The sequence below is a fragment of the Periophthalmus magnuspinnatus genome, chromosome 3, assembly GCF_009829125.3.
Source record: "Periophthalmus magnuspinnatus isolate fPerMag1 chromosome 3, fPerMag1.2.pri, whole genome shotgun sequence".
NCBI classification, from domain to species: Eukaryota; Metazoa; Chordata; class Actinopteri; order Gobiiformes; family Gobiidae; genus Periophthalmus; species Periophthalmus magnuspinnatus.
Genome location: NC_047128.1, coordinates 4,298,820 through 4,313,538, shown reverse-complemented (window position 1 = coordinate 4,313,538; position 14,719 = coordinate 4,298,820). Strand labels below are relative to the sequence as shown.

Here is a 14,719-nt window from a genome sequence, read left to right as displayed (position 1 = left end):
ATCAATAATCTAAGAGCTGAAGAGAAACTGAGTTGTTGTTATTCTGAAAAGTATTGCAATTAGATTTTAAGTCAGACCTATTCCGCAAAATTAAAACTCTCAGAGCTTTTTAACCATGTCTGTGTAATCACTCAGTCGTCCAGGTCTGATCCACAGGAAAATATTAAATCTGTAACTGGACAAAAAGTTTTAGATTGAAGACATTTGGCTGCTCATCCACGTCTCTTCAGTTGTGGTCAGATTCCTGCTGGACACTGCCTTATATCTGTCTGAAGGAGGCGCTAACGACACTGAAACTAAAAACACCTATTGTTTATAGTTTGTTTCTGGGCTATGTCTTTGGTGCTACAGCTACTACTAAACTGTGCCCTACTTAGGAGAGTCAGTCACTATATATGTACCTCACTTGATAATAAGGTGCAGATCTGAGCTAAAGAAAAATGGTTTGAGAGGGGAGTTTTTAAGAGGCAGTTTTTGTTAGGAAAGATAATCCATTCTTAAACAGGAATGGGGGCCTTGGACATCATCTATCACTTCATCCTCAGACACAAAGCAAAAAGGTAAAATAGATGTGAAATCACGCATTAGGGTCTTGAATGACTCAGTGCAAGGCAGTGTCCAGCATTAATCTGACCAGAACTGAAGAAGCAGTTTGGACGAGCAGCGAAACGTCTTCACTCCTACAACTTTTTGTCCAGTTGACAGATTTTATATATATTTTTTGCAAAGCTTTTAACCATGTTTCCTCTTCTCGTTTCCCCTCTACAGATTGTTCAAACATGCAGGAATCACTCCACATACAACTTCAGATAACTTATTTTCATTGTTTTTAATATATTTGAATGTAATTATAAAGCACCAGACAGAAAAAACACTGCAATAACTGTCCACATACCAGACGCTCACATTTTGCCCAAAACAAATGGGGAATTCAGGTGGAGGATGCAAATGTTTTGACAAATTCATAATATTGTAGTGGTTTGAGGCTTGCAAAGTTGATCAAATATAGTGTGCACTGTCCCTGGCTCTTAGCATACTTAGCATAGTTATTCAAGCACCTAATGAGTGATTTCACACCTATTAACATCCTGGCTATTAGGCAGATGTCTAAAAAAAAAAAGTTCAGTACTATAAAAGGTAAATTCTAGGTCTGTCTTTGTGTTTGAAACTGCTTAAAAAAAATAAAAATTAAAAAGCTAGTACAAAACCGGTAGTTAAGCACAAACAGGCCCAAGTGTAAACAGACTGGTGTCACTTTGTACACGTCCAACATTGGTTCAACTAAAGACCTGCTTCGATGTTTGTTTAGTCACGTCTCTGCTGTGAACTGGAGCAGAGCCGTTGGTCTGATCCCAACAGATCAATACCACACTGACCTACATTTGTAAACTCTGACACCAAACTAAAACTGGTTATAGTCCACTGCTTTATACAGAAATAAAATGTAGTATCACGATCGTGGACTAAGTCAGTGTGACGTCACCCGCAGTCAAACGAAGCTAATCGAGGCTAGAGCAGTTATACTGGCTAATTTAAAGCAGAGTTCCGTCCATGAGTATCATAGCAACCAAACAGCCAATCAGGAGTGAGGCTGTTGAAGGTGATGCCCCTTTCTGCCCACACCACTGGTTTAACAGGGAGCGAACGATTAGCAACGCTGTCAAACCTGTCGCTAACGCTAGCAGGAGCGACCTCGGGGAAAGAAGGCGCCTGATTTGTCTTTTATTAATGTTCATATCTTGATTTACAGACACAATAGTGAAATAAAAAACCCAGGATCATGTAGAGCTGGTTAATACGAACATTTAAGACCAAAATGAGTCTGACAGCAGCGGGTACAGAGAGAGGGGGCACAAAAAAAACAAAAAAATAAACTCAAAATAACAAAATTAAAAAATAAAAGAAATAACTTAAAATAACTTTAAAAGTTAAAAGTAAACTCAAAATAATGAAAAAAACGAAAAAAAAACCCTCAAAATAACAAAAAAAAGTAAAAACAAACTCAATAACAAAGATTTAAAATAAACTCATAACAAAAAAAGTTAAAAGATAAAACTCAAACTAAAATAATAAATAAAAAAATAAATCTGAAAAAAATTGAAAAAAATAAACTCAAAATAAAAACCCCAGGATCATGTAGAGCGGGTAAATACGAACATTTAAGACCAAAATGACGAGTCTGACAGCAGCAGGTACAGAGAGAGGACAGTTTTTCAATAGAAAGTGAATTGGAGCCAGAGTCGAAGCTGGAGGGCGCACATGCTCACTTCTTATTTGGAAGACGTCGGCTAGCGTGTTAGCTATGTCCATTTTATATAAACAGTCTTCAATCATGACATATCGATATTTTGCACTCCTTCTTGTGGCAGTAATAAAAAGCAGAACGAAAACAAAAGTGAATAACAGGAATTTGATGTAGTGTTTTGGCAACCCATTCAAAGATCATGTATACAGCCCATTTCTTGTGCGTTGCAGGAGTCCCATACAAGGACCTGGTGGTGGGCGTCCCAAAGGAGACTCTGCAGAATGAGCGTCGCGTGGCCCTGTCTCCGGCTGGGGTCCAGGCTCTGGTCAAACAGGGGTTCCAGGTCCAAGTGGAGTCCGGGGCTGGGGAAGCCTCACAGTTCTCAGATCAACAGTACAAAGACGCCGGAGCCACCATCACCGACGTCACCGGGGCTCTGGGGTCTGACCTGGTCCTCAAGGTGGGTTAGAGCGGTGAATAAAAGAGCGCTTCTGAGATGGGTTCAATGAAGGTTTATGCAGTCCTCGTTTAAAGCTCACAAGAGTCAATTTTGCGTAATATAGGAGCTTTTTAAAGGGCCTGTTTTACATTATTCTGATCTGTTCTAATGTTTCCTCAGCACAAACAGACTTGGAGTTGTGTTTTGTTTCATTCACACATGTTTAACACACAAACCCTGCAGATTTAAGATGAGTTCTTCTCTCAAACTGAAAAGGCTCTACTCCACCTTGTGCTCCACTGTGTTTTTAAACTCCACACACCATCACTGAACTCAAACTTCACCTTAAGACTCGCCTGTTTGAACAAGAACTTCACTTTGACGTCTGTGTCATCCCTCAGTCGTCCAGGTCTGATCCAGGGCAAAAGATGAAATTTAAATCTGTCAACTGGACAAATTGTTGGAGTGAAGACGTTTGGGCTTAGGGAGGGGCTAACTACATGTTTGTTTTTTGGTATGAGACCCAAAACAAACAGGAGCAAAGAGAACAATACAGGTTGAATAGGGTCGTTAAGGCTGAAACTGGACACAATAGCTATTACAGTTTCAGTGTCCAGCAGTAATCTGACCAGAACTGAAGAAGTGGTTTGGGATGAGCAGCCCAACGTCTTCACTCACAGATTTAGAGAAACTCAGATTTAAATTTCCTCCTTTTGCTATAACTTCACTTTGACTATAGGTCTGTGAAAAGTGCTATAGTCATCAGCATCACTTTTATCAGATGGAGCCAGTGTTGTGAAGTAACTGAATATATGTCCTGTGAATATGTATTCTGAATATTATTTTTGAGTAACTGCCACAGTTAAAGTAAAAAATTACTCTGTGCAAAAAGTAACTTTCATGTGGTGGTATTCAGAATACAATTAAAGTAATACATTGTGGTACGTGATCACAAAATTTAGGCTTCAAACTTCACAGAATTGGTGAAAAAAAAATCTAAAACACTGCTTTTGTTACGATGTGGTACAAGTATGATTTTATATTTATTTTTTTATTTTAATTTTTTATGTTTTTTCTTCTTAAATAAATGCATAACAAACAAATTAAGTAAAGACAAAGCTGTTTTTAATCCTATGTTGCAGTTTTACACTATATTTTCATTACACTATGATTCATGCAGAGTTTCATTTAAATTCAGAATGCAGTACTCTGGATTTGGATTTACTCTGGATACTTTACAAATAGATGTTGTAGTATTCTCATACATGGTCCAATCAAATTCTTCTGGCGTTTCCCCATTGATTCCAGTACTGACCCGTCCCGTTCTGTGTTCAGGTTCGCGCTCCCACTCTGACGGAGGTGGACCTGTTGAAGCCCAAGTCCACTCTGGTCAGTTTCATTTACCCGGCCCAAAACCCGGAGCTCATGTCCAAACTGTCGGAGCGTCAGAGCACGGTGTTAGCCATGGACCAGGTCCCCCGCGTCACCATCGCCCAGGGATACGACGCCCTCAGCTCCATGGCCAACATCGCCGGGTAAGGTTTATGCAGCGGCCGATCACGTCTGGTATAAAGGGACTGACTAGTGGCGGCTTTTTGACAAAGTGAGGCTGATCAGTGGGAGAAGTGGATGTGGAAAAGCAGATTACATGGGTGTATTTGTATTTTTTTGTGTCAAGTGCAAACATCTCTCCAGATTGTCATAGGACTCTATTCTATTCATTGTTCCCTTTGAGTAAAACGTTGTCCTTTGCTCAGGTACAAGGCTGTGGTGTTGGCCGCTAACCATTTTGGAAGGTTCTTCACTGGACAGATCACTGCAGCTGGAAAAGTCCCTCCAGCGAAAGTAAGAAACTCTACAAGACTCAAAAGCCTCTTGTTTTTAGATGTATCGTGCATATAAATCGTTTTCCCTGATTTGGCAGAAGTCAGTTTTATAGAAAGTACTGGTCATTGAGTTATATACATTTACCTTTTCAATAGTAAAAGGAAACATTCCGTACTGTTGCTGGACAGAGTTTTTAATCTGAAGACATTTGGCTGCTCGTCTTCAGTTCTGGTCCGATTGCTGGTGGAACACGGCCTTATATCTGTCCAACCACTCCCTCCTTCCTTTTTATAAATCAGTTTGTCCAAAGCCAAAAAAATGGAACTACTAATGATGCAGTGAAATGATGAGAGAACAATATCTGCCAGTGTTTTGGGTTCAGCAACTCTGAAGAAGTGGAGAAAGGATTAAAAAATCTGCTGTGAAACCAGGTCCAGAGTCTCAGCCTCCCCTTGTGCCTTTGTTAAAGAATATCTGACTGATCTATTCATCTGAAAATCAACCCTTTTTAGCACGATAAACTATTGTCTTATTATTGTCCCATCTCTATATGTAAAGTGTCATTCTTGTGTTGGGCGTTGGCTCGTCGTATCTCTGCTTCATAAAGATGTGACTCAGACCTCGAGTTACACCACAACTGATTTGAAACTTTCTATTTGAGAATTGGTCTTAATGAATTTTTGTTTTAAATGTTAAGTATAAATGGGATAGTGGTTGTTTTTAAGACAGAGATTTTGTAAATGGCTCTTTAAGGACCTGCTGCTCATGGAACTAAACCTGGCACGGAGCATCTTTATGTGTAAAAATGTATAAATGTAAAATATATACATGAATTGTATTTGTTTGGTAACCCCAGGTGTTGGTCATTGGAGGAGGAGTCGCAGGTTTAGCAGCAGCAGGAGCAGCTAAATCTATGGGAGCCATCGTCAGAGGATTTGACACCAGGTAAACATGTTTCAGCTCTTTTTACCGTCAAATTGTGAGACACAGAAGGTGCAGCATGGAACCTTTTCTGGCAGACTGCCCGTCACCTACTTGTCCCCATGGAGATGTTCTTACTTTGCCTGGAAGATTCCACAGTATGGCATTAAACCTGTCTGCTTTGTGTTGTCAGTTGTTACTGTAAGTGGGCTTGCCTTTGTAACAGATCTGACCTGTAATTTGCACTGGTGGCATTATCCGTTTTCTTGGAGATAAGCACACAAGTTTAATGCCATACTGAGGAACATTCTAGGCAAAGCAAGAACAGTCCATACTGGAACTGTTTATTTGCATATAAACATCCTCTTGACCATCAGAGTGAGATCATTGGTCGAGTCTGTAATGGACAAAAATGTAATTTAACTCTTAATTTAAGACATTTGAACCTGCCCCGGGTGTGACCTCTACTGCCCCCGCTGGACACTTAACATGTTAAAAACTCAAATAAATGACTTAAAATGATCTTTACGATGGGACAGTTTCATCATTACTAACAATGAGAATCTCTCTCTCTCTGAACATGTGACAGTTTGACGTCCTGTGGTGTGACAGCTGTGTTTCCAAAGTTTTCAAAGAAGTTGCATTTTTACAAAAATGATGACCCGTATCTTAAACCCTTAATTCCAGAGCACCCCCGGTGCATAAATGTCAGATAAGCGCCTTCTGGTTTTTGTGTAACTGTTGTTTTAAATGTGATTTTTCCATGTCACACGGCAGAACTCCCGGTGGATTTGTTTTATTAAATGTAAATGTTCTTCCCTTTAGGTCAACACCTTCATGAACAGTCTCTAAAAAGTCCTAGAATGAATCTCTCGTATCAAGATGTCTGTGTAATCCCTCAGTCGCCCAGGTCTGATCCACAGTAAAGGTCATAAGTAAAATCTGTCAACTGGACCAAAAGTTGTAGGAGTGAACAGCGACGCGTCTTCATTCCTTCACCTCTTTTGTCTTTTACTCTGTATCAAAGAAAAGTGTTCCAGTCTGCAGGACATTTAAGTTTATTTTCTTAAAACGCCAAAAAATGGAACACGAAAATTCAACTGTGCACAAATATGTATTCTATAAATTACAATTCAATTCAGAATGGAGTGCTGGCACTGAAAAAGCCATCACGTCAAGGATCATTTAGTTTTTGGATATTTCTAATCTATTGCACAAACTCATAATATTTAAAGATCATTTTAAAATTCTAGAGTATAACAGTATTGTCTTTGCTCAGACCTGCAGCCCTGGAGCAGTTTAAGTCGTTTGGGGCGGAGCCTTTGGAGGTGGACATAAAGGAGTCGGGTGATGGGGTCGGAGGTTACGCCAAAGAGATGTCAAAGGAGTTCATCGATGCGGAGATGGCGCTGTTCGCCAAACAGTGTAAAGAGGTCGACATAGTCATCAGCACCGCTCTGATCCCAGGTCTGCTCCCTCCACAGGTTTAAGGTCATGTTTGATAAACTGTAATGGCACTAGTGGATTCTGTCATCGTCTTCACCCAGTCTTGTGTGACTGGTGTGAGTGGTGGTGGTTGGAGGGGCTGACGGTGCAGTGCGATTCTAACTCCCCCAGATGAATGTTGTCGTTGTGACCTTGGGCAAGACACTTGCACACACATTCATACACCAGTGTACACAGACACTGGGGCGAGTGGGATGAATGTGTGAGTGGTTTGTTGATGTAAACATTCACATATTTATCGTTTCTTATTTCAATTCAATTTTTGTAAAGCCCAAAATCACAGCAGCAGTCGCCTTAGGACCGACCATGAGAAATGATTTAACCAACAGAAAGTTAGAAAATCAACAATGAAACAGACAAGCAAATGGAGAAGTGTCCCAGAGCGCCCCCTGTCCCGAGACCCTCTTCCTCGGTAAAGAAAAACTCTGAAAAAGAAACTTGGAGGAGATCCACTGAACCAGGACTGGCAGCTGCAAATGTGACCGGGACTGAATCGGGACTAAACTGGGACGGCCCAATCTGTCCAGGACTAATGCACATCCATTTGCAGATAGAGTTCAAGTCTGTAGGACCAGAGGCCACTCAACTATGGGACAGAGGGAGGCTTATCCAGGGTAGGGTTGGCGGTCATCCAGCCAGGTGAGGGCAGGGAGGGTCCACAGAACAGGATCAGGCCACATAGTCCAGGAATAATGCTTTGGATCACACCTGCACCAGATTTTACCATAATCTCTTGCCCATTACTGATGCCACAAATGTGATAATTTTCAAAAACTGATAATTTTCATTGAGCTTCAGTCTATGCCTTTTAAAAACAGAAATATCTATATTATAAAAGATCAGTACATAGATATTTGTTTCAGTATTCCTATCAGGAGGTAGTACCAATGTTCCTTGTGTGTTTTGTTCAGGGAAACGAGCTCCAATCCTGATCAAAAAGGAGTTTGTGGAGTCGATGAAGGACGGCTCAGTGGTGGTGGATCTGGCAGCTGAAGCCGGAGGAAACATCGAGACGACCAAACCAGGAGAGCTGCACGTTCATAAGGTTGACTGGCTGTTCTTACATGTGTTGAATCACTTTACCTTCGCTTTATTTTATTGTTCAAATTAACTATAAAACACCTTTGGACCTTGATCTTGACCCCATAAAAAGAAGTGTTTTGAGCAGTTGCACTAGTAACATTAACAACATCATATAAATCATATCAAAAACCCCAAAAGAGTTGAACTGAGAGACACAAACAGGGGCGTCGTACCACATTTTGGGTCCTGGGTACAAATCATCATAGTGGGGCCCACATTATACATGTTGTCTAATGAAAAATGGCCATTACAGAGTTTGTAAAGGGCCCACCTCCTGCACTGGGCTCTGGGTAAATGGTGCCCTTTACCCCCCTCTATCTGACGCCCCTGGACATGCATTGGGTCTCACTCCAGAGGTGTTATTTTCAATTTAACTCCCAAAGTCCTTTGACAATAAAATATCTGTCCAACTAGCAACCATTTTCTCCCAAACAACGACTAGTAAAACGTGCAATATGTAACTTTTCTGGTTTGGGGTCCATTTGTCTCTCTGGCGGTAGTTATAATTTTTTTTTTCCTGAACTGTTTCACAGTATCATATGAAATGTATCTTGCCTTTTTATTCAATTGCAGGTGTTTTAACTGCACAAAAACACCTTGGAAAAAATGTACAGTTTTGTGAGTGGGACTGGTTTATGGAACCGAGCAGATGGCATAAGTTTAATGATGTTCCGTGGAACATTATTGGCAAAGCAATAACATCTCCATGGAGACGAGCAAGCCTCCACCAGAAATGTTACATAGTGTGCCTACAAGCAAACGTAATGACGTAATGATTTTAAAGGGCCCATATTACACCGTTTTCTGATCTGTTCAAATGTTTCCTCGTCACAAACTAATGCTGTTCCCTCCTCAAAAACAGACCTGGAGTTGTTTTGTTTCGTTCACACATGTTTAACACACAAACCTGCAGTTTTAGCCTGAGTTTTTCTCTCAAACTGAAAACACTCCAAACTGTTCCACCTTGTGATGTCATCATGTGGTGACATAAGAAGTGCTCCACTGTGTTTTTAAACTCCACACACCTTCATTTCTAGAATCGTTTGGCAATTCCTAGGCTGAAAGAATCCAATTTCTACTGAACTGGAGCTGAAAAGGTAGATGTTAATCTGAAAACTACCACTTCATGACATCACAAAGTGGAACAGAGCATTTTGAGCTTTGGAGATGTTACAGACTAATAATAAAGTGTCACTCAAACATGTGTGAATGAAACAAAACACAGCTCCAGGTCTGTTTTTGAGGAGGGAACAGCATTAGAATATGACTTGACGCTCACAAGAGTCAGTTTTGCGTAATATAGGACTTATTCATACTTCTGTTTCACTTTTCAGTGAAACTATAAACCGTATTCTCTCCTCAAATGTTGTCTCTTGTTTAGGGAGTGACCCACATCGGCTACACGGACCTGCCCAGTCGAATGGCGACTCAGGCCAGCACGCTGTACTCCAACAACGTCCTGAAGCTGCTCAAAGCCATCAGCCCTGACAAAGAGGTGTTCCACTACGAGCCCATGGAGGAGTTTGACTACGGCACCATCGACCACGTCATCAGGGGCACGATCGTCATGAAGGTGCGGCTGGTTTATACTTCTTTGTTTACAATAATCCTATAATGAGCAGATCCTCGGTGTACATGTAAACAGAGGCTACGGTCACGCCACAGACTGTGTAAAGATGTGGAATAAGTGAGTGTGACGCGTATAATTGGCCAGGCTCCATATTTGGGACTCGGACAACTCCAGATTGGCTCTTTGGTTGCTATGATACTCGGAAAGCTGTGGAAGATGACACCCCTTCCCGCCCGCACCACTGGTTTAGCAGAGAGCGGGCGCTTTGCAATGCTGTCAATCAAACCTGACAACAGCAGTTACAGAGAGAGGGGATGCAGTTTTTCATTAGAAAGTGAATTGAAGCCAGAGTTGATGGAGCTGGAAGTGCGCACATGATCACTTCCTGTTTGGAGGCAGCTAGCAGGTTAGCTATGTCTATGGGTCACATGCACACTCCAAATCTGTTTTAGATTTTTTTGGTTATGAGATGATTAAAATGGCAAACGGGGGCAACTTTAGTGCACTATCTTCACCTCTACAACATCAAGTCTTTTAAGGGTTTCCCCAACACATGTCTCCATAAACGAGTCCAAAATGTTGTGTTTAAGCGTCTTTATCAGCCCCTAGAGCCGTAATCCACATTTAATGAACATAAACAATCCCACATGACACGGTAAGAAACTGTATACCTCTCAACCTAGCAGAATCTCTGCTACATTTTCTGCCCCTTTTTTATAGGTTGACAGGTGCTGGCGCATAAAGCCCACAGCTCCACCTTGTGCCTAGGAGAGAAACTGCATTTTGTCTCCTACAGATACTGAAACTTGCAAAATGATCTCATGTATTTCTGATTATCGTCTCTCTGATCACGCACATCAGGTTTTGTGGTTTGGATGTTGTTTAAAAAAATCTGAGGTCTAGAAATCATCATCTGATCAGATGATGATGGTCAGATTGTGGTGTGCATGTGAACGAGGCCTGAGCATCTGATCTGAGTAATGAGATTTTGATCTGATGCTTTGAGAAATTATGCAAAAAAGTTCAAACTAATGTGGCATGAAAGAAAAAAAATGTACAATGAAAAACAAATATTTTTCATTAGTTGACTCCTGGATGACTCTGTGGTGCTGAAAGTGCTGAATGTTTTCTGCACAGGAGGAATCATTCAGAGCTTTCAGCACCGCCCTCTGGTGGTCAGTAGGGGTGTTGCACATAAATCCTAGTATAAGATTTGTTACTATCTCATGTTTTGCGTCTTCTCCACAGGAGGGCCAGAACATGTTCCCGTCTCCTCTGCCTAAGACGGCTCCTCCAGCTCCGGTCAAACAGAGGACTGTGGCTGAGCTCGAGGCTGAAAAAGCTGCATCTGTTTCTCCCTTCAACAAAACTCTGACGTCTGCCAGCGTCTACACGGGAGGTCAGGCTCCAGCTGTCGCCTGTGTTGACACTAAAAACATACATTATTCAGCCAAATAGATGGACATTTACATTTATATGTCCAATTCTAACTGATGGTTTGGGGTAAAGGTTTTTTGTCGAATAGATGCATTATAAATGTGTCTTATATAAATTATGTTTATGATGATGTAATGAGAGTGTGAGTCCTCCTCCCATTGGCCATCCTCAGTTTTTCAACCCGGAAGTCAGGGTTGTTTTATAATTTAGACATTTTAAAGTCAGTGTTGATCTAATAGGTTTGAACTGTATAGCAGAGAAAAGCACGTCATCTTTAACATCTGTACCCGCTTCTCTCCACAGGCCTGTCCACTTGTCTGGCTCTGGGTCTCGTCTCTCCTAACGCCGCCTTCACTCAGATGGTGACCACGTTCGGTTTGGCCGGGATCGTGGGGTATCACACGGTCTGGGGCGTCACTCCAGCTCTGCACTCGCCCCTCATGTCTGTGACCAACGCCATCTCTGGTAAGACTCAAAGAACACGGTTTATTTGAGTTTATTCTGTGCCCAAGACTTTCACACATAGAAGAGGCTCCTGGGGATGGCACCAGATCTCACGAGACAAAACTGACACAAGATCGTGCATGCGTGAGATTTCCATTTAGAGTGGACAAAAAAGGGTTGAGTATTTTGAGTTACATCTCTTTATAGTTCCAAAACGCAAGAATAGAATGAGAACAAAAATATATTAAAACAGATAAAGAATAAAATGCAATAGTTAAATGAATTTTAAAAAAGTTAAAAAATGTGAGGCCAAAATTGGAAAGTGAATCAAATCCACAATCTGTATTAGGAATTATGTTAAAATGTCTTGTGATTCAGAGATTAGTTCAACAGAAGCTGCCGGGGTAAAATGTCTTGTCCCATAAACCCTCTTGGCACCTTCACCTACTTCCTTTTAGTAGCTGATAGATTAAAAAAAAACTGCAGGTAGTGACTATATGATCAATCAAACCCGATATCGACCATAAACGCTCGTATCAGGAAGTGTGTGAGGCATTGGCCCTGTGCACAGCAGCATGTTGGCTAGTCCGTGGTGTCTCAAAGCAAAAGTTTTATTAAAAGCGTAAAATATATGAGGGAAGGTGGACACTTTTCATTTGACATGGGATGTGTTTTTGGTGTATTTTTACAAACGGGTAAATAAGCAAATGTAGAATATGCTACCTGTACCCCGCCCTCCTCCCTTTTTTTTATTTGTTTATATTTACTTATTTATTTTTATTTCATTTATTTTTCTTTCTGTCTAATTTGTTTTATTTATTTTACATCTGTTATCCTCTTTATGTATGTACATTGTATTGTTTGTTTTTTATATATTTTGTTTTAATGTAAAACTTGAATTAAAAAAAAAAGCGTAAAATATAAAATGATTAAAATTTCAAAATAATTAAAATAAACATTACCCAATTGCTTTTATATGTAGAATGCTTAGGTTTGTGGTGTTTTAATATTTGTTATGCCTCAAAATTGGCATTAGCAGTTAGCATTAGAATTGAGGCACAAACATGTCTCTTTCTAAACACAGAACTATCCGGGTGAAGTATTAATTATATTTGCTTAGTGGACAGGGAGCTGCAGGCGGATGTCACTGTCACATGTTAAACACTGTCTGACCCCCTTTAAATATTTATTCATTTTAGCGTGACCTGAGATAAAACTGGAGAGGAAGTAGTGACGCTAACGGTGAGGTTGGGGGCGCTGTTCTGAATAGAGCCTACTGTAATTATATTTTCTGCACAGCTTCCCAGTGACTGAACGGAAATATTTTTTTAAGCAACTTTTATAAGATTTACAAAGTCTATTTCTGTGGCTTATTACGTGAATCTCTTGTGGTGGTTCAGAGCACGCCTTTGGGATTATTCCTCTGTCTCTGAGCATTTTGTGTCCTCGTGTCCGCAGGTCTGACAGCTGTGGGGGGGCTGGTGCTGATGGGAGGAGGTCTCACTCCCTCCTCATTACCTGAGTGTCTGGCTTTGGGCGCGGCGTTCATCTCCTCCATTAACATTGCAGGTCTGATGGAAAAGTATTCAATTTATTTTGATTTGTTGCATTAATTTCATCATAAAATTGTCTTAAATGTTTGTAGGCCAAAAATCTGTTGTTTTTTTTCTAGTCTAGTTGGGGACCTCATGTATTTGTTTTTTTGGCTTTTAAAATGACTGACACAAACAAAATACAAAAAAGACGTAATTTTGGTGTTATCTTCAGAATTTAAAACTGTATTTACAATATTGCACTATATATTTAGTGAATCGACCTTAAATCTCCAGCAGAGGCCAATGTTCTTATATTGTTTGGGCCTAAAAAGATGCCTAAAAAAGTTTTTATTTGACCACTCTTGTGTGAGATGGCACTGCACAAAATGAGTAAAGCTAGTTCAATGTTTTAGGCCCATGACTTTAACAATTGGCCATGAAAATAAGCATCGTTTGATCTGTTAAAACATATAATCCTAGTTTTTAAGTCTTGTGCTTGTTGTCCAGGTGGTTTCCTGATCACACAGAGGATGTTGGACATGTTCAAGCGTCCGACTGACCCTCCTGAGTATAACTACCTGTACGCTCTCCCCGGGGCGGCGTTTGTGGGAGGATACGGCGCCTCTGTGGCGGCTGGATACAGCATCGAGCAGGTGCGAGGCCTGGGTCATGTGATCCAGTTGAATTATGGGGATTCATTGATGGCTGTGCAGATACTTTGACACACATGCAGAACACCCCCAGCATGACGTCTCCACAATGTGGATGAATGTTCAGCAGTTACCGTGGTAACACAATTCAAATAGACAAATGCAGTCAAAGTCTGAAAGATAAAGAAAAAATACAAAATGGATTTAAACGGCACATTTTCAGGAGCCTGTGATCAATCCGAGCGTTCATGGTCCTGATTAAGAGTTTCAACAAAAAGAGTGACTAACTGAAAAACTGTCTCAACACTAGTCTCAAGCTAGCACAAACTTATTTGACAGCTGAACTACAACAGGTGAGCTTGTGCCAAGTCAGTTCTTTATGGTCAGATTGTGTTAAAACTAAGCTCAGATTAAAGTTCAACATTATCACTGTGAATCACTCAAACTGTTTTTTGAATTTTATTTGTTGACCACTTAACATTCAGTATATGGTGCCACTTAAATGCAGCACACAGTCTCTGACCGAAGTGCAGATCACTGGGGTAGGACCAAAAGACCAGAGAAAGAGTGGACATAGTGCTACCACTACTACTACTTAGGTCTATAGCTAATGTATCGTTACAAAAGCCTGAGACAGAGCAGTACCTACAGTTAGCGTCACACCTCCAGGGAATGTTGACAACAACTGGAGGCTCTACTCTGTCTGGAGCTCGGTTACACAAGTTCGATTTTAATCTGAGCTCTGTTTTAACACAATCTGAACATAAAGAACTGATTTAGGGACTTGTTATTTGAGAGATGAATTACAACAGGTGATTTGTGCTGTTAAACATTATTCACAAGTTAGCTAGCATTAGCCAACAGTTTTTCAGTTAGCCCCTTACCTTTTTGTTGAAAATCAAACTCCTAAACAGGACAGTGAATGCTTGGACTGATCACAGGCTCCTGAAAATGTGTTATTTCAATCCACTTTGTATGTTTTCAGGCTAAAACTTTGTGGTGACATCAGGCTGGGGGTGTTTTAGATGCATCTCTATGGTGGATTATTCATTAGTTACCATG

The 14,719-nt window shown here is 40.7% G+C and overlaps 1 protein-coding gene across 1 annotated transcript in view; it reads left to right on the top strand.

Moving 5' to 3' along the window:
• The window catches only part of LOC117385969 (NAD(P) transhydrogenase, mitochondrial-like), a 39,435-nt gene that overhangs the window by 3,903 nt on the left and 20,813 nt on the right, over window positions 1-14,719 (top strand). The window contains exons 3-13 of the mRNA XM_033983269.2: window positions 2,476-2,705; window positions 4,020-4,219; window positions 4,442-4,529; window positions 5,368-5,456; window positions 6,712-6,899; window positions 7,850-7,983; window positions 9,403-9,594; window positions 10,840-10,990; window positions 11,332-11,493; window positions 12,931-13,041; window positions 13,515-13,660. Of these exons, the coding sequence (XP_033839160.1) occupies window positions 2,476-2,705; window positions 4,020-4,219; window positions 4,442-4,529; window positions 5,368-5,456; window positions 6,712-6,899; window positions 7,850-7,983; window positions 9,403-9,594; window positions 10,840-10,990; window positions 11,332-11,493; window positions 12,931-13,041; window positions 13,515-13,660 (1,691 nt within the window). The remainder of the gene's footprint in view (window positions 1-2,475; window positions 2,706-4,019; window positions 4,220-4,441; window positions 4,530-5,367; window positions 5,457-6,711; window positions 6,900-7,849; window positions 7,984-9,402; window positions 9,595-10,839; window positions 10,991-11,331; window positions 11,494-12,930; window positions 13,042-13,514; window positions 13,661-14,719) is intronic.